General features: G+C 27.6%; 2 protein-coding genes across 15 annotated transcripts in view; both read left to right on the top strand.

Moving 5' to 3' along the window:
• Positions 1–10,827, top strand: part of LOC126855764 (liprin-alpha-1) — a 31,668-nt gene extending 20,841 nt beyond the window's left edge. For 6 of the 10 annotated variants that reach the window (XM_050603663.1, XM_050603662.1, XM_050603659.1 and 3 more), the window contains 7 exons: positions 1,039–1,291; positions 1,898–2,043; positions 2,514–2,744; positions 2,905–3,168; positions 3,380–3,536; positions 3,617–3,733; positions 3,804–10,827. In XM_050603663.1, the coding sequence (XP_050459620.1) occupies positions 1,039–1,291; positions 1,898–2,043; positions 2,514–2,744; positions 2,905–3,168; positions 3,380–3,536; positions 3,617–3,733; positions 3,804–3,893 (1,258 nt within the window). In that variant the 3' untranslated portion in view covers positions 3,894–10,827. The remainder of the gene's footprint in view (positions 1–1,038; positions 1,292–1,897; positions 2,044–2,513; positions 2,745–2,904; positions 3,169–3,379; positions 3,537–3,616; positions 3,734–3,803) is intronic. The other 4 variants (XM_050603667.1, XM_050603666.1, XM_050603665.1 and 1 more) reach the window with 2 other exon arrangements.
• A 1,030-nt stretch (positions 10,828–11,857) lies between these two features.
• LOC126855767 (insulin-degrading enzyme-like) lies at positions 11,858–22,829 on the top strand. 5 transcript variants are annotated; one of them, XM_050603676.1, is made up of 15 exons: positions 11,896–12,478; positions 13,051–13,361; positions 14,026–14,262; positions 15,267–15,794; positions 16,352–16,569; positions 16,726–16,977; positions 17,624–18,016; positions 18,990–19,099; positions 19,183–19,327; positions 19,838–19,948; positions 20,030–20,162; positions 20,400–20,588; positions 21,152–21,453; positions 22,067–22,279; positions 22,487–22,829. In XM_050603676.1, the coding sequence occupies exons 3-15, from the start codon at positions 14,109–14,111 to the stop codon at positions 22,535–22,537; spliced, it is 2,799 nt and encodes a 932-aa protein (XP_050459633.1). In that variant the 5' UTR covers positions 11,896–12,478; positions 13,051–13,361; positions 14,026–14,108; the 3' UTR covers positions 22,538–22,829. The 5 variants fall into 5 exon arrangements, with proteins under 5 accessions (XP_050459635.1, XP_050459633.1, XP_050459632.1 ...); XM_050603675.1 differs by having other exon boundaries at positions 13,051–13,478; XM_050603677.1 differs by lacking the exon at positions 13,051–13,361 and having other exon boundaries at positions 11,896–12,376.
• The last annotated feature ends 261 nt before the right edge of the window (positions 22,830–23,090 follow it).

Here is a 23,090-nt window from a genome sequence, read left to right as displayed (position 1 = left end):
CAGTGGGTAATATTTCCAAATTTTTATAATACTTTCTAATACTGTAATACTCTAAGTAGGTATTATATATGTTTTTATTATTATTTGTACACAAGTATTATTGAATATTTTATAAAAATGAAGAAATTTTATGTAAAGAGTACTTTTCTTTTTCTATATACAAGGTGTCGCAGAGCACCTGTGACAACGCTCATGAGTGGGTAGAGCACAATAAACTGAACAGAAAAGTCCTTTACCATTTTGTTCTATAACTCTAAATAAAGGAGTTATTATTGAGTAAAGTCTGGTCAATCATTGCCGATCTTTAGCCAGGCGCACGTCGGTGAGTCGCGCGCCTGATAGTATGCGTGAGCGCTCAGTTGTTACAGCAGTAATGATTGATCAGACTTTACTCAATAATAACTCCTTTATTTAGCGTTATAGGACAAAATGATAAAGGACTTTTCTGTTCAGTTTACTGTGTTTTACTCGCTCACGAGCATTGTCACAAGTGCTCTGGGACACTCTGTATATTACATGATTTATTAGATAGGCTTGTATTTTTATTAATTTGATAATGAAATTTTTTTTAAATTTTTATTATATAATATATGCTTATATATACACATAATGTTAAAGCTATTGCATATGATTGCATCACAATTCACTTGAATCTATAAACTTTTTTCTTTAAGCAGTGCAGAAGTATAGAATGTAACTAAAAAAAAAGCAATTATAATACAATCTTCTTTTAATTAATTAAATCTTCATTCATTATAACACAAAAGTAGTAAAGCATATATATGATAAAAATGAGAAACACAATGAAGAATCACGAAAATTATATATCTTGAAGTTACTTATTCATGACGATATCATTTATTACCAAGTTACACAAAATAGTTAAAATGTTATACAGGAAGTATAATGCCAAAATAATAATGATATATAGAAACAAAAAAAAAGAGTAGAAAAAAAACAAATAATGTTTTCGCGTGGGCTAGAATGTAGCAGCATTGATTAGAGTAGAAATAGAAATTAGATTAGCGCTCCATGCAGCAGGCATGGACAGCATAACAACGGCGCACTGAATTCTGGAACTCCTCCTTCCCCATTGTCCTCACGCCACAGCAGCCAGGACAGTTTGTACAAGAACAACTTCTCCAGCGTTGGACCTGTCGGACAATTGTCGACGTCGCATTTGCACATACAATCGACCATAAATTCCGTTACGGCAGCTGCGGTCGCAGCTGCTCAAAAAAAGAAAGGCATTAAGAGCAGTCTTGGTAGATTTTTCAGTAAAAAGGAGAAGGTGAGAAATTTTCTTATTTATATTCCTAATAATATGATTTATATATTTATATACATAGCATATATAGAAATCTGCAAACGTGAGCCTTTTTTACAATAATTCAATGGAGATCTTGGAATTGTTTTTACATATGTTTTACAATTATTTTTGTTCACCATGCGTTCATTGCTTTATATAAGCAAAATCTTTTTTCTATTTTATTATTAATTTTTTGAGAGTGATTGATTTGATATAAGAAGATTATATTTTTAATTTTGAATAATTGTAAACATACTAATATTATATAGTTAATTTTACATTATATAAAATTTTTTAATCAAATATTGTATAAAATTATAAATAAAATTTAAATATGTAGTGTGAAAACATACATGTTACATGTTAATAAAATAAATATATATAAAATAATAAAAAAATCTTTTGGCAAATGATTAATGCATTTCAGATATTTTGATAGGAAGGCTCATCATGAAATCTCATAAATTTCCATATGTCAATATTGTGTGTATGACATATGGAAAAAAAAAGAATAGAATAACATGTGATTGTGCATTAACATGATTATAAAATGTTAACTATGAAATAATCATTATTTTTTAATGTTAGATTAAAGGCAAAGACACATCGATGCCTGGAGATGTGCCAGGTATGGGAGGTGCAAGTACACCAGCTGATCCTGATTATGGGGATAGCGTATCTGTAGCTGGTACACTTGGAAGTAAGAGTGATTTTGATCGTAGGAAAAAGAAGAGGTATTTATATCAAAATTATAAAACTCTGCTATTTTAATTCTTTGAACAAATAGAATTTATTAAATTATTAATAATTTATGTACATATGTATCTCTTTATTCATTTGTTTTACTTTTAATTACATTAACAATTAGTACTTGTTGAATATTAATCTTTTGCACTCATATGTCTCAGTTATCTAAATTGCCGCTAGGTTTTAAATTATTGCAAATGCAAAGGGGAAATTAATATTTTATGCAAAGATATAGGTATATAGGTATTATAAGTAAAACTTTTTTATTAAAATTTCTTGTATTTGCAATATATAATCAGCAGTTATCCAAATATCGCAATGTATCGTGTATAATGTTAAACGTATTTTAAAATCTGATCTTGTTGCACTATATGTAATATTGTAATATGTTTGAGTTTGCGAAAATTTATTTAATAATTATAATTATTACAATCCTTGGTATGCATATTTATTTTAGTCCGAGTATGTTTGGTAGTATGTTGGATTCTTCGCGGCATGAGCTTTTGGCGGAAGCGATGAAAGCAGGAACACCTTTTGCCCTATGGAATGGACCAACAGTAGTCGCGTGGTTGGAGTTATGGGTGGGCATGCCGACATGGTATGTCGCTGCTTGTCGAGCAAATGTCAAAAGCGGTGCTATCATGAGTGCTCTTAGTGATACTGAAATTCAACGAGAGATTGGAATAAGGTATGAAAAAATTCAGGCTTGCATAAAAACATCGCATCGTCCAACAAGCTTGATTATTTGTGAAGTTACTTTGAATATTTATAAAACTTTAGCATTATATAATATTATAAAAATTATATAACATTACAACCCTATTTACACGTCTATACTTTTGTGATAGCAATCCCTTGCATCGATTAAAGTTGAGATTAGCCATTCAAGAGATGGTGTCGCTTACGAGTCCGTCAGCGCCAAAAACCTCTCGCACAACATTAGCATTTGGTGATATGAATCATGAGTGGATAGGTAATGTTTGGTTACCGAGTCTCGGACTGCCCCAATACCGATCCACTTTCATGGAGTGCCTTGTTGATGCTAGAATGCTCGATCATCTGACAAAGAAAGATCTCCGTGGTCAATTGAGAATGGTTGACAGTTTCCACAGGTAATATATTATAGATAATATACTAATAGAAAGAGCAATATTGAACAAAATGATTACAGATCTAAGAGACATATCATCTAAGAGAGACAAGTTTATATGACTAATATATTAATATTATCATTGTTCATCATTACTATATTATTATGTTCACTTTTATTCTACTATCTTTTATTCTACTATCGTCACTTACAATATTATTAATATATTGCAGAACAAGTTTGCAGTATGGTATTTCCTGTTTAAAACGGCTAAATTACGATAGGCAGCAATTAGAAGAAAGAAGACGAGTGGCAGAAAGTGCCAATATAGATGTACTTGTATGGAGTAATGATCGTGTTATAAGATGGGTACAATCGATTGGTTTGAAGGTTGGTTTGACATCCTCCAATACTTTGTTGCAATCGTACACATTTGTGAAGAAAAATTTATATCAAATTTATTTTTATAGGAATATGGGAATAATCTCTTGGAATCGGGTGTGCATGGCGCACTTATAGCTCTAGACGAAAGTTTCGATGCAAATAGTTTTGCGTTAACTTTACAAATTCCTACACAAAATACACAGGTAAATACATGGCATATATTTACAGAATTTTATTCTATATTATCTTATTATTTGATCTTCATCTTTATAGGCAAGACAATTACTAGAGATGGAATTTTCAAATCTATTAACGGTAGCAACAGAGAGACGACTGGACGAAAGTAGTAGCATGAAATCCTGATCCAGTTCGTCAAATCGACTGTCTCATATTCAACCGCATCATGTCTAGTCCAAAACCCCAGCTATCGCTACTATCTATGCGCAAATGTGTTGTAAAAGTTGTAAGAGCTTTAAATATCATGCTAAGAATATCTTCACATATGTGACAAATGTGACATTTTTTGGTAATACTGAGGTGTGTTTTGACATAAAGTGTTAAGAGGATATGCTTACACGATACATTCGATACTAGGGATGCATTTTATTTGTTTTTATGTTGCACATGCATCAATTTATATGTGTTACATATTGACGAAAAGAGGAAAAGATAGTTATTCCGAACAATTTTTCATATAGATATCGAAATATAGCAAGCAGTCGTTAAATTGTTATTATACATACTCGAAATATTAGTTGCAAATAATTATGACAATAATTTTTTCTGAGTTGGTTTTGTTTGTAAAATTGATAATCCGTATTCTCTCAATATTACAATGTCCTGTAATAGAATATATTTGTTATAGGACTATTGCGTTATATCACGTTCGTACGACAGCGTGTACTTAGTTACACAACATTCAATACTTGAAGCAATGTAAGTTAACTTTATACCGTGCACAAAAATATAAGAAAAATATGGAAAATTGAAATGGATTTATGGGATATATCATTGTTTTTGAAAAAATTGTTGCAAGATGTCATGTAATACGATTAAGAAGATGAATTTACATAAAAAAGTTAAGATATTTAGTAAACCTTTTTATACCAAGTTTTATATTTTGTCTTTTCTCTTTATTAAATTTAGAGAAAGTTTGAATATGATTGAATGAATTTTGCTATGAGCTTACTAGCTTATATCTGAATATAAAAGCAATAAATGTAAGATTTTACTTATAGCAAAATAAAGTTCATTTTAATGTCTTTTACATATAATTTTCTTGGTAATTTAAATTGTTTCATATTAAGGATATGTCTTTCTCATTGTTTGACAATGATAAAATGTTTTTTTGCTTTAAATATTTTTTTGCTTTTTCAATTGTAGGAAAATATATTTGGAGAAAGAAACATCTGTTTCAAACACGCGCATTTTATAGTGAAAGAAAATTTTTTACAATATTACAATTTTTTTACATATTTTTCTATCATTGAAAACAGGATTTTTTATACTCACGCATTCTTGATTTATTTTATGTAAATCGATTCTCTTAGTCAATTTGTGTATAAAAAAATATGATGTATTATTACATATATTGGAAAAGGAATAGTTTACGGAATTATATTTTTTATATTTTGATATATTCTGACATATATGAAATATTGTGTAAAAGATACATTTTTTTTTAATAACCTTGATACTTTCATGTATAGAATAATGATCGATCAATTAATCGATTAATACAAATAAAATACATAAATTAATTAAAAAAAAAATAATAAAGATTCAATTGCATATTGCATTTGTGCGAAAATAGTATTGCCAATTAAATCTGCCTATTATTATATGTAATCAAAAATATATAAAGGATTACTTAAAATTATAATGATATTAAAGTGAGAAAATTTGTTACTTACTTTTTCACTTGTTGAATCGTTTTCTTCCCGCTTGTATAGCTATGGAGCATCATGTATATATCGTATATCAAGGAGACTGCGTCCTATATTTCTATATCTATCTAGGAGAATTATGAGCTCTGTGCGCAAAGAAATTACAGATTATTACTTTTTACGAACAGAGCTTCATAGTATTCATTTTTCTGCATTATTTTCATGCATTTGAAATGCCTCCAGGCAATGTATGCTAACACGTGGTATATATTACGAAATTATATGCGAGTGAAGAGAGAAAGAGAGAGAAAGGCGCCATTGATTTGCTATTTACCAAAAGGATTATAAGAATTGGGGGGAGGGGAAGGGTCATTTTATACTATAAGATATTTGGAAATGGTTGTACAATGTGTGTTAGTAAATGTGTTGTATAAGATTAGACGACAATTACATTTCGTAAATAGGGCTACCGACCAATTTTATGCATAATGTTTACAATAATCATCGGATATAATATTTTCAGCGAGCAGTGTCCATTATCATGGATATTATTACTGCTATATTACATTACATTTTGCGTCGGAAAAAAAATCGCTTCACTTACGAGCGCGCGCAGATACTTTTATATATTATATCTTCTTTAGATATAAGTAAATAGCTCATTGTTAATAGAGACATGGTCGGTAGCGGGATAATGCAAAATGTATTATAAATATGCAACAAAAGAAACTGTACGATCGCACGGAGGGGGAATTGACATAGCGATGATTAAGTATACTATGTAGAAATGATGTTGCTGAAGACAATGATCGCGCGTGATGGTAATCATTATTATTGCCAATTATACAAATATCATATGACGTTGAAGATGCAGCGAAAGACTGAGACATTGATGATTATTGTAATAATGAATTGATCAAGATAAGGAAGAAGAAAAAGAAGACGATCACAATAAGGACGATAAGTTATAAATGCTGATGTTGTTAATGTTGTTGATACTTGAGCAATCATTGTTGTTGATTGTTTGTTTTCCATGAACCAATATATACTCTTCTTGCAAGCTATTCTATTCATTATAGGCTCCATAGCTCTGCACGATCTTCCGAACGGGCGTAAACGTACCAAATAATTTTTACCAAAGACTTTATCGAGTACATATGCATTGATTTGTTGTTGATCACACGCGATTTATCAGCGCTTCTAATGTGAGTAATACGTTAATATTGCGTTATCGATATATGCAATTTTTCTCTTCTCTCTCATATCTCGTATATGTATAAAGCAGCAATCAATCAAGGCACACTTTTAAATAAATAACCAGATATATATTGTTGCGTTAATCCAAAGCAACTTATGCTACCTCAATACCGAAGTATGATGATGTTTTTGCTTTCACAAACGCGTAAAGAGTTGATTCTTCGTTTTGCATGTCTCGTGCTTCATACGCTGCAATTTATGTACATATATATTATGCGAATGACTCGATAATTTTACGCGCGAGTAACAAGAATTTTGATAGAACGAGAATAAAAAGCAATGCACACATTTATTCGTTTACTTTATTTGTACAGCATATGTAATAATATAATTATTTTCAACATGGAAATGTGTGATGTTACTTTTGCATGTATAATAAATCTTCATTTTTCGCAAAATAGTATCGATAACGTTGCACTATCATGGGTCTTGTACATTTCTAGCTTTCGAGTTCTAATTTCTGTATTTTTCTTTATTATAACGATAGAAATTAATGGGAAAATTGTTGTATGTGTATATTATTTTCTATGCACAAATATGGATGTGTATGAAAATGTCGGCGTTTTATAGAACATGGCCGTCTCTCCCCTTCGGAAGAGTCTGCAGTATAAGTGTAAAGTGACTGAACATTACTTTTAATGTGTGATAGTTAATAGTGTCAATAGACATTCCAGAAGGACCTCCTTCCAAAAGAAAAAAGAGTAATCGCATGTATATGCACGTCATGGATTAGTTTGTATTAGCTTCGCGCGACGCCTTCTATGTATTTAAATATAAATGTATATATAATGATATATAAAAATGAAAAATGTCGGCTTTTACAATTAATCGATATCAGATAGGAAATTTGAAAAAGCACAAGGACAAGAGTATTTGTAGACGATCTCGCGTGTGAATGTATATATTTTTCCCGAAAATGTTGATCTAATTTTGCGTATTGTTCTCTATGAAAGGTCTATGTACGCTATATGTAACGTTATTGTCAACATCAAATATTCTTATATAGCTGTGTTCGAGGAGCACGCTTTTAGCGCTATAAACATACTCTGTTCTTGTTCAACTTTTAATAAATAACAAAGATAGAATGATGTTGTTAGCGCTAATAGTGAAACGCATGCATAGACTTTAAATGGAATAATACCTTGAAAAGGACCATTTATCACCGTCACCGATAAAGCCTAATTTTTTTGGCGTTTTATAATGAGTAATTTATTTATTCATATTGTTCAATTACTAGTAATTCATGTGACCTTTAAATGCAAAACGAGAGTTTTTAAAATCTTGCAGTATTTGTTATCTTTACGATGTTTCCAGCAATCTTTCTCATTTTATACCTTCTTCTCACACAAGGTCACTGCATCTTTCACTTATCGTTAATTTATTTAAATTTTATTTTACTTTTAATATATTATGTAATATTAACAGAAATCTCAAAATTAGATTGAATTGTGATGGCGAAAATGACCGGTGACGATGATCGTTGGTTAATGTTAATTATAATGTATATAGGAAACAGTAAGAATGGACGATGACACAACGTTTCGTCATGTGTATAATATAGGCTTTGATTTTTATACTACATCGATTTGGTTTCAATCGATTTGATTTGCGATTCAATTTTGTACGTTGCGATTATTCATATGCGTCTGTTTTTTCGTTGTAGTTTTATATTAATTACATTCATATATATTGTCTTCAGCAATAGTGGATATGTTTGCGATTAATTTCGAGTTTGACACTGAACGTCATCGATTCATCTTTGCGTTTTATTTAAAAACATAATATCATAAAAAAATCGTGATTATGGCTTTCCACATACACGCACATACACGCACTCTCACGTACATATCACACAATAAGTAGTTTTATCGCGAGTCTTTATAGTTTTATCTCTTATAGTTTTTTATCCAACAATTGTTCGGTGAAAGCACATTTACGATAATTGTGAAACATAAATAACATTAATCAACCATGATATCGATTATTTGATGGAAATTTGGCTGAACCGGAGAAGAAAATATTTCGACATTATCCAAATTTTTATACGACATATATTATAAGTGTTGCTATTATATGCTATTATTAGTAAGTGTATATATAAGTGTGCGTGCTACGCGCGTATGCATGTGTATATAAATATATAATGTGAATTCATATATATATATATATATATATATATATATATATATATATATATATATACATAGGTGCGTGCGCGCGCGCGTGTTGTGTGTGTGTGCATTATTTATTAACAATTCTCTACAATATTTCAAACAGTTTAGATTTATTGTGATGAATGCTATATATATGTTAGATATTACTTTTAAAGAATAGTTTATCAATTCATTATTATAAATATTGCAACAGGCATCTTTATTTCCAAATAGATAATTATTTATTTGATAAAAAAAAAATTGGCTATATTTTGTATCGGGCTAACTTAGTCATATTTGGAAAATTTTATAAAATTTTCTTTTTCATGACAAAATGACATAAATAATATATAATATAAATATCTAAAAGAGGCAAGCAACCATTACTTGTATATATAAATGCACGTTTTTGTTACAATGTGATGACCATATATATGGGTGTGTGTATGCATGCGTGCGTTTGTCCATATATGTGTATATGTATGTATATAAAATTCGTACATATACATATATTATAAATAGACTTATCGATTATTTTTCAAGTTACAGTTTACAGTGCGATTGACACTCTTCTAATATGTAAATGAAGTGTATAATTTTCCATTGAATCATCGGGCATTAAATACGCGCAGTGATTGTACTCATTTCGACAAGCGTTTTGCTCCAAATCAATAAAAGAAGGTATGAATTTGTTAGTCTCAAGTGGACTTATAATTGAAATTCTAATTAAGAAATAAAAAATTGTATAGATATCGTTAGGCTCATTTTAATGCAGATAGAATGAGAAGGAATTTAAATACGAGGGACATTGATTATGAAACGATGTAATTCGATTTTTATTATACATCTTTTAACGCATTTTTCATTATCCAGGGTAGGGAACAGCGATTCGTGACGTGTTGTATATACATTTCATATTTAATGTTCCTCAATAAATGCCTAAACCGTCAGTAACAAAAGATATTTATTTGTTATATAGTAATATTACTTGTGCATCGCAGGTAATAGTGCCAGCAGATAAAACTTTAATTTTAAAAGACGTTACAAACGCAAGTAATATCTCCTAAATATGAAGTAGTATATAATTAGGCACAGGGAAGAAAGGTGCATTACAACTTATGAAAAGTATTAAATGAATAGTGCAACACATTGTGCAATTTTTAATATATTTGTTATATTTTTTCCTCTCAAATGTATGGATAAATAACCAGAGTTATAAAATGTGTGTTATTATAAATTACTTAGGATCAACCAAAAAAATAAGGATTTTATACAAATTTTACAAATAGATAAGAAAAATATTTAATACTATGAGAAAGCAGATGCAGCTATTCTAAATTTTATAACAATTTAATATTTTTTTTTTACAGTTTACCATTGATTTATTTAAAAAATAATTTATATAAAATAAAATTTATTTTGATGAATAATTAAAATTAATAATAAATAATCTAAAATATTAGATATGTTAATGATCCTAAAAGTATAGCTGTTTAATACGTAAAAATTTTCTATAAATAATACATATATATGTATATGTATAAACGAGAAAGACTTATAATAGAATATTTTTAAAACGAATGTACAAGAGTGCACTGTGTAACATTATATGAATAATTCTCAATTCTTCCATTTCAGTTGAAAATAATTTCATATATATACTACTTCATGTTTTCTACGATAAATGTGTAAGATAACGTAATGTGTGGAAAACGGAGCACTTCCTAGTTGTGATGTTAATAATTTAGAGAATTTGTGTACGTGAAGCGAAAGTGAAAAAGTGAATCAGATTTATTGTCATATTTATTGCGAGAATAAAGCAGTATTACTAAATGCGCAGTAATATGCGCGACAACGATTGAGGATTCTACTAGCAGTTAATGTCTATGCTGCGAAAAAAAGTAGCACGTATATTATTCATAAAAAAAAAAAAAACACAAAAAAGTAAAAATAATAATACATACATCTACGTAAAAAGGAAAATTACGTAAAAAGGAAAATTGTAGAGACTAGAGACATTGAAAGAGGATAAACGTAGGGGTGGTTGGGGTAGAGGGGAATTGAAGGAAGAAAGAGGCAGAACAAGAGAAATTTGATATCGGGCTTTATGCAAGTATACGTGTGAAACGGTAGTTAACAAAACAATTCCTAGTTATCTGATTAATAAGTATCAGTAACATTATTATCACTACCACTATAGTTGCCACTACCAACTTTTACGATTATTACTATGAAACTATTATCGGTAGAAATAACTATCGTTATATCTTATTACTATTACATAAACAAACTACTACCATTATCGCTATAAATTGTCCTTGTAATTTTTATATGCCAAGTATAACTTTAATAGGGTAACGAAGAAAACCATGAGAGATAAGTCGCAAGAAATGTAATATAACGTCCCTTCAAAGGAAAAGGGCAAAAATGTTTATGTTAATTGAACTATGAATTATAAATATTGTATAAGAGGATTAATATATAACAATAATAATAATAATAATAATAATAATAATAATAATAATAATAATAATAATAATAATAATAATAACTATATTATTGATTGATTTGGTGAATTGTAATTTATCCATCACTTGCTTCAAGCGACACACACACACACACACACACACATATACACACACATATATATATATATATATATACATACATACATACATATATACATCCATACGTACGTACGTACATACATACATACATACACATATACGCGCGCGCGCGCACACACACACACACACACATATATTTATTTATTTATTTATTTATTTATTTATTTATTTATTTACTTATTGCCAAAACATAATAATCCATAAATATATTTTATGCATTATATTAAATTAATCATGTATAAATTTTTCACGTATATCGAAAAGTATATTTTTTACTATATTAGAGATACGAAATATATAATAATCATATGTATTCCCATAATCTCTTTTCATTTTTTTCTCTTCATTTACATCTTTCAATCCATTTATATCTCAACATTTTTGCATTGTTTCACGCGTATTTCGTATAGTTGTAGCCTACATTTTAAATGAATGGATAAAAGCATTGTTGCAGAGCATCAAAATACTGGACAATGATTAGGGATCTCCTAAGAATGGAAATGTGAAAAAGTGGAAAATTTCGGTCGAGGCTATATTACGCTGGCTGCCTGACATCATAAAAATAAACTAGACATTTCGAATAATTCTGGGGTAAATCTGAACAAACTATATATATATTTGGAATAGTTTCGGCATATTATCCACTGTACTCTTATCCTAAACATCCTAAAAAGAGAGAATATCGAATTGAATATTTATTTTTCACTTTTATTTATTTTAGCTTAAATAAAATCTATTGTGTTGAAAAGGGGAAAATGGATAGAAAAACACCCGAAATCTCGTCACTTTCCCCCTCTTACCATGATGCCCAATTCAACATATACTATAGCAAAATATATAAGGCTAGCAAACGGGGAAGGTTTCTTATCATTCTTGTCCGTTCTTTTGGATCAGATCGAGTCAATCGGCTGTATACTTTACGGGTGTGTGTTATTTTGTGATAAATTTTACTTGTTAAAAAATATAATTCACTGGGAACAGTTTTGTTTCGATAAAATTGTTTTTCGATGTGTATAATATAATAGGTGAGTTATTAATTCCATATATGTTTGCCTATATTTTCATGAGCTAAATGTGATGTAAAGTATACAAAACTATTGTAGAAAGCAAAAATCATTTTTATTGTTTGTACAAATATATGTATATACGAAATCTTTTTTACATTATTAATATGTTTGATGAAAAGGAATAATATTCAAAACAATGTTGCTTTTATTACGTCTTGTTTTTACTTGAACAAATATCTCAAATACTTATCTACGAAGTAAATGAAGAGTTGCAAAAAGGAGCGGAGACACAGAGATTATATACATATATATATATATATATATATATATATATATATATATATATATATATATATATATAATTGAAACATTTAATTGATTTGTTTTTCGAGTATTTTAAGATATATAGTATTTATAAGTAATATAGTTGTAATATAAGAGTAAACATTTTCTTGACTCATAAATTTGGACAAAAGATAATTGTGTTACAAAATCTCTTCATATTATCTTTATTTTTACTCTCGCAACTATACTTTCTCTCTAGTGCTGCTCTTCACCCTGTTTTTCTATATTGTTTTTTATATCTGCAGATTAATCTTACATTTGCCACGTAATCATGCGTAATGGAAGTAATTCTGTGTATACGCATTGCCATCATATATTTGAAATAATCATGTATATATAATACGATATCACGTATATATAATATGATATTTTTGTCAGATATAAATTTAACGGTTACGCGGCAAATAATAGGAGAGTGAAGAATAAAACAAGAGAGGAAAAGGATAGAACAAATAGTACAATAGGATTCCCTCTTTCGATTATATTTCGGGATTGTGCGTCATTTTTACAAAGCAATAGAATTTGTGGCGAGAATAAATAAGCAAGAGAATAACCAGTGTGTGCTTTTTTAAAACTTAATAACGAAAAGAACCAGCTTACGAAAGAAATTAGGATATTTAATAAAAATTTATAATATTACTTGTTTATATATTACTAAACAATAATATATAGGGTAATTAATACAACAGTGTTCAGATAACTCTCCAGCTTTTTAAATCATTACTTTAGAAAATTTCAATCTATGTGCACATATAATATATCTCTACCCAGTTTTCTTTTTTTTTATTTTTGATTTGCCAAATTATATCGTGCAATGGCGAAATATAAAAAAATATTTTCCTGTTTCTTCGACATGCATTTAATACACACACGCGCGCGCACGCACGCACGCACGCACACACACACACACACACACACACACACATGCACGCACGCACGCACGCACGCACACACACACACACACACATTATATATATATATATATATATATATATATATATATACGTATATTACATTTTTTTCGTTCATGTTTGTATACAAAAGTCAATTCTAGAAGTAAATTATCGGATTAGAATAGACTGAATTTGCGAGCTACTTATATTTATTTGCCGATTTGGCGTCTAGTACAAACATGTTTGTCACTCGCAATCGTATATATGTCAATAAATATGATAGGTTGACAAGACCTTGACCTTAGAGTCCTTGTGTTCCTTTTACAGCTCTCCTTTAAAATAAGATTTTCAAATTCGAGTTCGTATCGCAGTATAGCATAACGACCATATAGCAAGTATAACGATTAAGGATGAAGGATAAATTTGATCCATGCAATAATATAGTAAAATCAGAAAATGATAACAGATCATATAGAGGAATGCTGTTGCCGAATTATATGAAGGTGCTTTTAATAAGCGATCCGACAACTGATAAGGCAGCGGTTGCGTTGGACGTTAAAATCGGTAATTTATATTATATTTCTATTCTTCTGTATTGTGTAAGTCAATTTTTTCATCCTGCGTATGAAAGTAAAAGATAATAATCATCAAAAATAAGATTCTGATAAATATATATATTTTTATTTTGTCATTAAAATAGTGACAAAAATAATTCTTAAAGATAGCAATATTTATTGGTATTATGTCGAGCAAGTTTTTTTTACATATTAAAAATGATGCTTTATTATTATTATTATCACTTTATTTATAATAAAATATCTATTCCGAAAATGTAACATGCGCTTGTATTATACACATACATATGTATATTTAATTTTTTGATCAATTTGTGTTTTAATTTTTTATATACAAATTAATAAGAGAATGTTAAAGGATGAAAAGAAAGAGAAAGAACGAAAGAAAGAGGATGAAGAATTGATTTACGCAGTACAAAGGAAAAACGTTGTCGTTTTTAAATCTCTGTTTTGTATTCTTTCTCTGTTTTTATTCTTTTGATAAGTTTTATTCATAAAGATAAAAGATATTTACAAACAATTTGAGAAGGGTATGTTGTTGATATGAAGCAAAGACATATGTCCTTGCTTCATTTCAAAAGAAGATAAAATATAATAGCAAAGGCTAGTGTACAAGGTGTTTCAAAGATATTGGATATTTTTTAAATTATACATTGCATAAATATTTTAACAAATTTTTTTGAGATTATTGTATGTAAGATCTATGTCAAAATATTCTATACATAATTTATACAAAATGATTATAACTATTTTATGTGCAAAATTAGAGTATACGTACAAAATTATTTCTTTATGAATAATGATTCAGAAAGAGCTAGTATAATGGAAATGATTATAGGCAAAGATATATTAAGGACATTATAGCAGACAAAAAATGTGTAATAGGAAAACTCTTCACATTTTGCAAATAATGTATTTGCAAAATATATATATATATATATATATATATATATATATATATATATATATATAACAATGTATTTGTTATTGCAGGCTCCATATCTGATCCGGATAATCTACCAGGATTGACGCACTTGTTGCAACATGCGTTATATTTAACGGAGAAAGTGCTTGAACAGAAAACTTTTAAAACATACGTATCGGAGAATAACGGTGTAGTTAACGCTAAAATGACAGAAGATAACACCAATTATCACTTTGATATAGCCGTGTCTGAGTTCAAACATGCTTTAACATTGTTTGCTAAGTTTTTCAGATCTTCGACCAACAATGAACAAGTGATCTCTGAACAAGCGATCCGTGAAGAATTAAAATATTTGAATGTTGATTACGAAATGAATAACGGAACGTATAAATATGATAAATGGATGTTGTATCAATTGTTTAAGTGGACCATAGACCGCCATCATCCGATTTCGAAATACGGCACCACTTTTTTTGATGAATCGACATCATCAAGCACATTAAACAGACTAACAACGAATATCGTAGAGAAGATACAGAATTTCTATAACATTCATTATTCCTCTCATCTTATGTCACTGTGCGTTCTTAGCAAAGGTATAGTGTAACAAATAAATATAAATTATGTAACAATTTATATTTATAATTAATAAATGTGTATGTATTACTAATACTTTTCTATGACTTTTCATCCATGAATTTCTGAATCAAATGCAAAATTATTGTATGTAAGATCGAGCATAGTTATCAATACATATGTAAAAATATTATTTGCTAATATATTTTGTGTAGCACTCAATTTAGAACTAATTTTTTTGCATAAACGTCGAAAGTTATTATTTATAACAAATTTTCAATTTTTTTAAACAAATCACTTTTCAAATAATGCTCAAGTTACAAAATGAAAATATGTCAAATATGTCATTTATTTTTTTTAAACTCAAGTCTCTTTCGGTCTTTTGCTTTTAATCGCTTATAAATTAAAAACACGGTAATTGTAGAAAATCTTCTATTCAGACAAAATACTATTTTAATTTATTCTGATTGTAATATCATTTTAATATCATTTGTGTGTAATTGAGCGCGCTGTTGTGTTTCATATAATATTGTTGTAATACATTTTGTTAATATTAATGAATAACTTTTTTATTTAGAAAGCTTAGATGAGCTTCAAGACTTGGTAGAAGATCTCTTCAATCCAATAGAATTAAAAAATCCATTACACTCATATCAATTGCTATCGCGTCAATTTGCCCCTGTACCTAAATGTGAGTCTGTGTACAAAATATGGGGTGCTCATTGCAACACAGATTACAAAAGATTATATATCATATTTCCTGTAGATTATTTGATGCATTTCCCTCTGAGTATGGTAAGAGAATGTTAGCTTTGATATTTTTTTACACAATTATCACACATACAATTAAATATAATATTTAATTAATGTTACATATATAATTTCATGCAACAATAATTTTATTCGAGATTTATATACATTTTGTCTTATTACTGGCTTTTCCTAATGCAGCCTGTACGTTTTCTCATCTATTTGTTCGAATGTGACGGCAAAGGATCATTCATATCAGTTTTAAAGGACAAGGATTGGGGTAATTCAATCGAGGCTGGAACCCTCTACACTAGCCTACAGTACAGTTTTATAATTGTTGCTGTCGATCTAACTGATGAAGGTCTTGAGCATATCGATGATATCATGGCATTGTTTTTTCAATATGTGAAAATATTGAAGGAAGGTGGCGGCGAATTCAGGAGGATATATAGTGTAAGTAATGAAATGTAATTTTATATATTGAAAATCTATTATAAAATTATGATATATTAACATAACTGATTTCCCGTGAATAAACAAGTAAACGAGTAAAATAAAAAATATGTAGATGCACATATATATTAGGTTTCAAAGATCAAAGTAAGTGTGCGCATTCGTTTCATGCTTAGAATATACAAATATAAGGGCACAATTAGGATAAACGGTTCTTTATAATAATCATCGCAACTGCGTATAGCAAATACTCGCTATACATATCCTCGCTGTACTATATGTTGCGCTATGCATTAAAAAGAACGATATGTTGCCATATGAATCAATCACATGAAGCAATTTTAAAATTATAAAATTAATAAAATTAATAAAATTTTAAAATTGTACTACATGACAAAAGTGGGCGTGTGCGTCTTACACTCGTCGATAGATGCAAATAAAGAATATTAATACGATTAAATAGATGCAAACAATCAAAATTCAAAATTATTTTACTGAAAGACTATTAATAACTGATCAAGAAGAAACGTCTCATGTTTCACTCGTTTCTTTTTTTTCATAAACTTTGTCGCTTGTACTAATTCGAACAATGTTAAAATGCACATATAATATATAGAGGTACACATATAGGATATTTCATTTGCAGGAATATAAAGAAATCATGGAATTGAAATTTTGTTTTAAAGAGAAGGAGCCCCCTCTGAAATACGTCAAACTGATTTCCAAAATGTTGCAGTCTAGACAGACTACAAAGAATGCTCTGATCCAAGAATTCATTCCTATCAGATACGAACATTTTATTGAAACTCTAATGAACGATTTCTTATCGCCGCCACGTATGAGGATTTACATAATCGCCAAAAAGTATCAAGATTTTGCAGACGAGTATGAACCTCGGTATCACTTTACATATAGGAAAGAGATGGTACCGATGAAAACATTGGCCAGTTGGATGACTAAAACATATGCGAAATTAAATTTACCTGCCTGCAACGAATTTATACCGACAATGACTAACATAAAACCATGTGAAGATAATGTAATTACAGATGCCAAATTTTTGTAATATTAATTATTAAGCACTGGTATAATATGAAATTTTCATAAAATTAACGGAAAATATGGTGGTTATCGCTATATTCTTATGGACATATATCATAATATATAAAAGTATTAAAAAATCAATAAAAATGCATACATATGTTTATATATATATATATATATATATATATATATATATATATATATATATAATTCTTAATATTCATGATAATATGTGGATATTGATTAATTGAATATAATATGGCTCTGTGCTAATGCTTAATGCGGGTTAATTTATATATACAGGATAATGCCAAAATTATAAATCAAAAGAAACTTCAAAAGGAATTTTTTGTACAAAAATAAGTACAAAATGAAATAATTTTTCTTTTTTTTCATATGAGTATTTTCGAGAAAATCTATTTCAAGAATTAGAAAAATAATAAATTCAAAAAATATATTTATAATAGCAAATATTATATTCGCATCAATTTATTGATTTTAAACAAGATCAAATAAATAAATTGCTAAATGCATGCATATATTATATATAATATATTATATATAATATGCATATATTATATATTGAATGTATGCTATATGTATGCATATATATTTTAATAACTTAAATTACTTTTTATTTATATATATTTCTATTAAAGGAACATTATATCTTTTATTATTTTTTTCTATCTTTTATAGCCGTTATTTAAATTGTATTATGATATATATGTTACACATAATTTTTTTTTTTATATAGAATTAATCAACAAGCTTATCAGAGATGATAGATATTTTATCTATTATATATTATCTATCATAAATATTTGTTTTCCTTTGTTTATTTCATTTTCTTGAAATAAAGCAACCGTGCAAAGAAGATTTTTACAGAGAATAATTTTTTTGTTTATGATTGTATCACGACTTTGACCACATCCCATATTTGTGTATGATGTATGAAATTTTTACAGGCAGAAGAATTTCCTACGGTTATATGGGACACACAATTAGTAAGAATTTGGTATAAGAAAGATGATGTATTCAAAATACCAAGGACTACCACGATTTTTCATTTCATCTCGTATGTAGATAACAATATAAACTTATAAATAAATTCTATTCTTGTAACATGGTAAATGTTTACCATCAAAATTGTATTTCTAGTCCACTCGCTCATGCAGATGTTGTCAATGCCAATCTTACTCTTCTATTTGTTCGGCTTATTGACAATTCTCTCAGGAAATATTTATATCATGCCGCTTCAGTCGATTTGCAATGGGAGCTTTGCACTACTGTCTACGGAATACTAGTGAGTAAAATAATAATAGAAACAATAATAACAATTTATAATAATAATGATATTTTAAGATATATCGAGCACAAAATTGGTCAAACAAATTTTCAATTAGAGTTGATTATTAATAACACACATGTATGTCAACGTGCACACATGAATGTGTAAAACCATTGAATAAATATAGAATGGTCTATACTGTTCACTCTCGAAATATCTCTACTACTTTAATGCAATGTATATTTTACTCGAAATGCAGATTTTTTATATTCGAATAAAAAACGAAAATATATCTGTAAACATTTCCTCGTTTATTTATTATTTCTAAGTTTGACCAATTCTGTCTTTGCATGTGTGTGATAATATTTATCTGAAATACATATAATATAATCTTTTTAACACAATAATGTATAAATTGAGAATTATTTATTAAAAATTAATTATTTAGGAACTAAATAATTAGGGACTAATTGTGCATATGTATATGTTTAAGAGATGTATTAAGAGAGATTAATTGATTTTTAGCTTAAAATAAATGGTTTTGACGACAAGCAATACCTATTATTAGAAAAAATTATCGATCGAATGATAAACTTTAAATTAAATCCAAAGAATTTTTATATTAATATGAGAAACGTACGTACATACAATGAGATATAAAGTTTTTTTGTTGAATTAAGTTGAATTGCAATGTTACTTATTTAGAATTTTTTGCAGCATGAACAGTTTTGTAAAATGCAACTTGAGCAGTTCAAAAATAAGGAGCCATATCAACAAGCACAACAAATTCTTCCATTAGAGATAGATAGACATTTGTTAGCGAAAGACCAAATATTTGAAGCAACTGCACGTAAGTATACAATAATAAATGATGATATGTTAACATATTATTTATGATATGAAAAAAATATGCCTATATTTCGCGCACACGATAAAGAAAGTTTCTTTTTAAACATGTGATTATTTTTTTATATATAAATAATTAAATATCTAAACTATTAAATTTGATAAATTAAGGAGGAAAAGAGAGAGATATATATGCATATATATACACGACTAAAAGTTTTTACGATACTGTTACCCACAGATATTACTTTTAAAAGAGTCCAACAGTTCATATCAAAGATATTCAATTCGATGTATGTGGAGTGTTTAATACATGGTAACATGACTAAGGCAGAAGCTTTAGATATAGCTCATCTAATTGAAAACAAGTTTCCATATACTATTCCATTGACGCTAACACATCTAGAAATGCATCATGATATCAACTATCGTAAGCAACAACAAATAAATAAATCATTTATAATAATAATTAAATAATGTCAATTATCAATAAATTTTTATTTTTTTGGCTCATTGTTTCATTACTATAATAAACATTATTATAGAAACTAGGAAAGATAAGGTGTCCATATATATATATATATATATGGACACCTTATCTTCCTAGTTTCTATAATAATGTTTATTATAGTAATGAAACAATGAGCCAAAAAAATAAAAATTTATTGATAATTGACATTATTTAATTATTATTATAAATGATTTATTTATTTGTTATATATATATATATATAATTTACCTCTCTAAACTTTTTAAAATTTCTGCTTTTAAACATATATTAATGTTTATTTTGATATTTTTATTTAAATATTTTGTTTTTACTCTTTTTTTTCCTTTTCCCCTTCCTCTATACAAAGAATACTTTATTAAAATTTTGTTTATACAATATATTTTGTTTGTATAATAATAAGATTTTTATCTATAGAAATTGTGAGCTATTAATCAATCAATATTGTCTATTTGATGTAATCTAATTTATAATATTCATTTTAGGTAGGACTCATTCTTCACATAGAAAAAATGAGTCTCATGAGAGCTCGTGTACACAGTTTTTTTACCAAATTAATGAGCGATCCATACAGTCTGATGTGCTCTTAGATCTCGTACAACAAATAATTAATGAACCTTGTTATGATATTTTATACACTGAGAAAAAGTTGGGCTATATAGCGTGTACTGGAATACACAGAGCAAATAAAATACAAGGTTTAAAAGTTCTAATTCAAAGTTTAAACGTGCAAATACATCAAGATATTGAGAACCTAATTAATGAATTCATGAAGGTTTCTATGAAGGTAAATATTAAAATATTATCTTTATATTTTTTATATAACATTAATTACGATGATCTAATATATTATATAGTGACGATCTAATATATTATGATACAAAATGGCTATTTGTAAGTAAAAAATGTGTATAATTGGATTTCTTTCACATGAGACATCGTTTCTGATAACATTTTGACATGATCTCAAAATTCATACTATCTTATGTTATTTTTAAGTTTGGGCAATGTCTAATGTTGTACATAAACTGCCAAATGTGTGTGTATATATATAATAATAGAATAATAGAAAAGTATAATAGAAATAACTGTATAAATTTTTATCAATAGGATTATTTGTAAAATATAATTGCTCTCTTAAATAAAATGTTTGTATTTAAACAATCGGTATTGAAACAAATCGATCGAATCACATGCACATTTATCAAATATATATAGCATAGTATGACAGTATTCAAAATTATTTAAAATGTAGAAATACAATCTAAAAAACTAACGATATATTTTTTTACAATAATATATATAAAATACTAACAAGAATAACAAAACAAATTATGCATGTTTTTGCGAATATATCATTGCATATATAACATTTATAGTATTATGAAATTACATTTCAGGACTACATAAATAATATGTCTAAAAAAAGTTTTCAACAGAACAAAACTTTATTGGCTAAATCATATCATGATAAAAAACCGAAAACGTTGAATGATCTATCCAATGTTTACTGGACTGAGATTTGGAATCAACAATATAAATTCGATCGAATCAATGCCAAAGTAAATTATTTAGAAAAAATTAAAATAAACGATTTATCTGTGTTTTTCGAGGTAACTTTATTTTATAACTTATCTTTATATATGATTAATTTTAAGAACTTTAATATGTTTAGAAAATAGATATTATGCTTTTTATATAGTAAAACTTTTGTTCTAACCACTGGAACTTTTATTGTGTTAATAGTGTTTAATTATTGTATGACAAATGCAAAGTGTAATACTGCATATATTTATATGATTTAATGTATGATTTTTTAGAAAATTGTAAACACACCTTCTAAAGTAATAATATATGTGGAATACCTTTAACCTCTGAAACATGAGAGGTTTTATATACAATCAAGAAGAATATTAATGATAAATAATTATGCAATTTATATTACTGAAAAGGTACTTTTTATATTAAATGATTTAAATTATATATATCTATAATTATACATGTCTTCGAAATTTGGCAAATAAGAAATTAGCGCTTAATTGACATGAGAATAATTTCTCTGTTTTTTATTAAATTTTGTATTATCATTTTGTATACTTAGTATTTAAACATTTTTTGTAGCGTAATCAGAAAGATATTGCACATTCTTAAAATAAAAAAAAAAAAAATAAATAAAATATATGTTTTCAAAATAATTTCTTTTTTATGTTCTATTTTATAACGCACAACTTATTTGTGTTCATCTTGCGTAACTGAAATATAATGCGAAGATAAAAATAAAATATCTTAATAACTTTTTAAAGGATTTGGAAATGATTTAAAATACAATGAGAATTTTGTTGTTATAATAATAAAATATAGAGTACAAATTTTGCAGTGTTTGCGTCAACGCGAGTTCAAAATATTATTTTATACTTTTGATTA

The sequence above is a fragment of the Cataglyphis hispanica genome, chromosome 17 (assembly GCF_021464435.1).
Source record: "Cataglyphis hispanica isolate Lineage 1 chromosome 17, ULB_Chis1_1.0, whole genome shotgun sequence".
Lineage (NCBI taxonomy): Eukaryota > Metazoa > Arthropoda > Insecta > Hymenoptera > Formicidae > Cataglyphis > Cataglyphis hispanica.
This window is presented reverse-complemented; position numbering and strand designations above follow the sequence as displayed.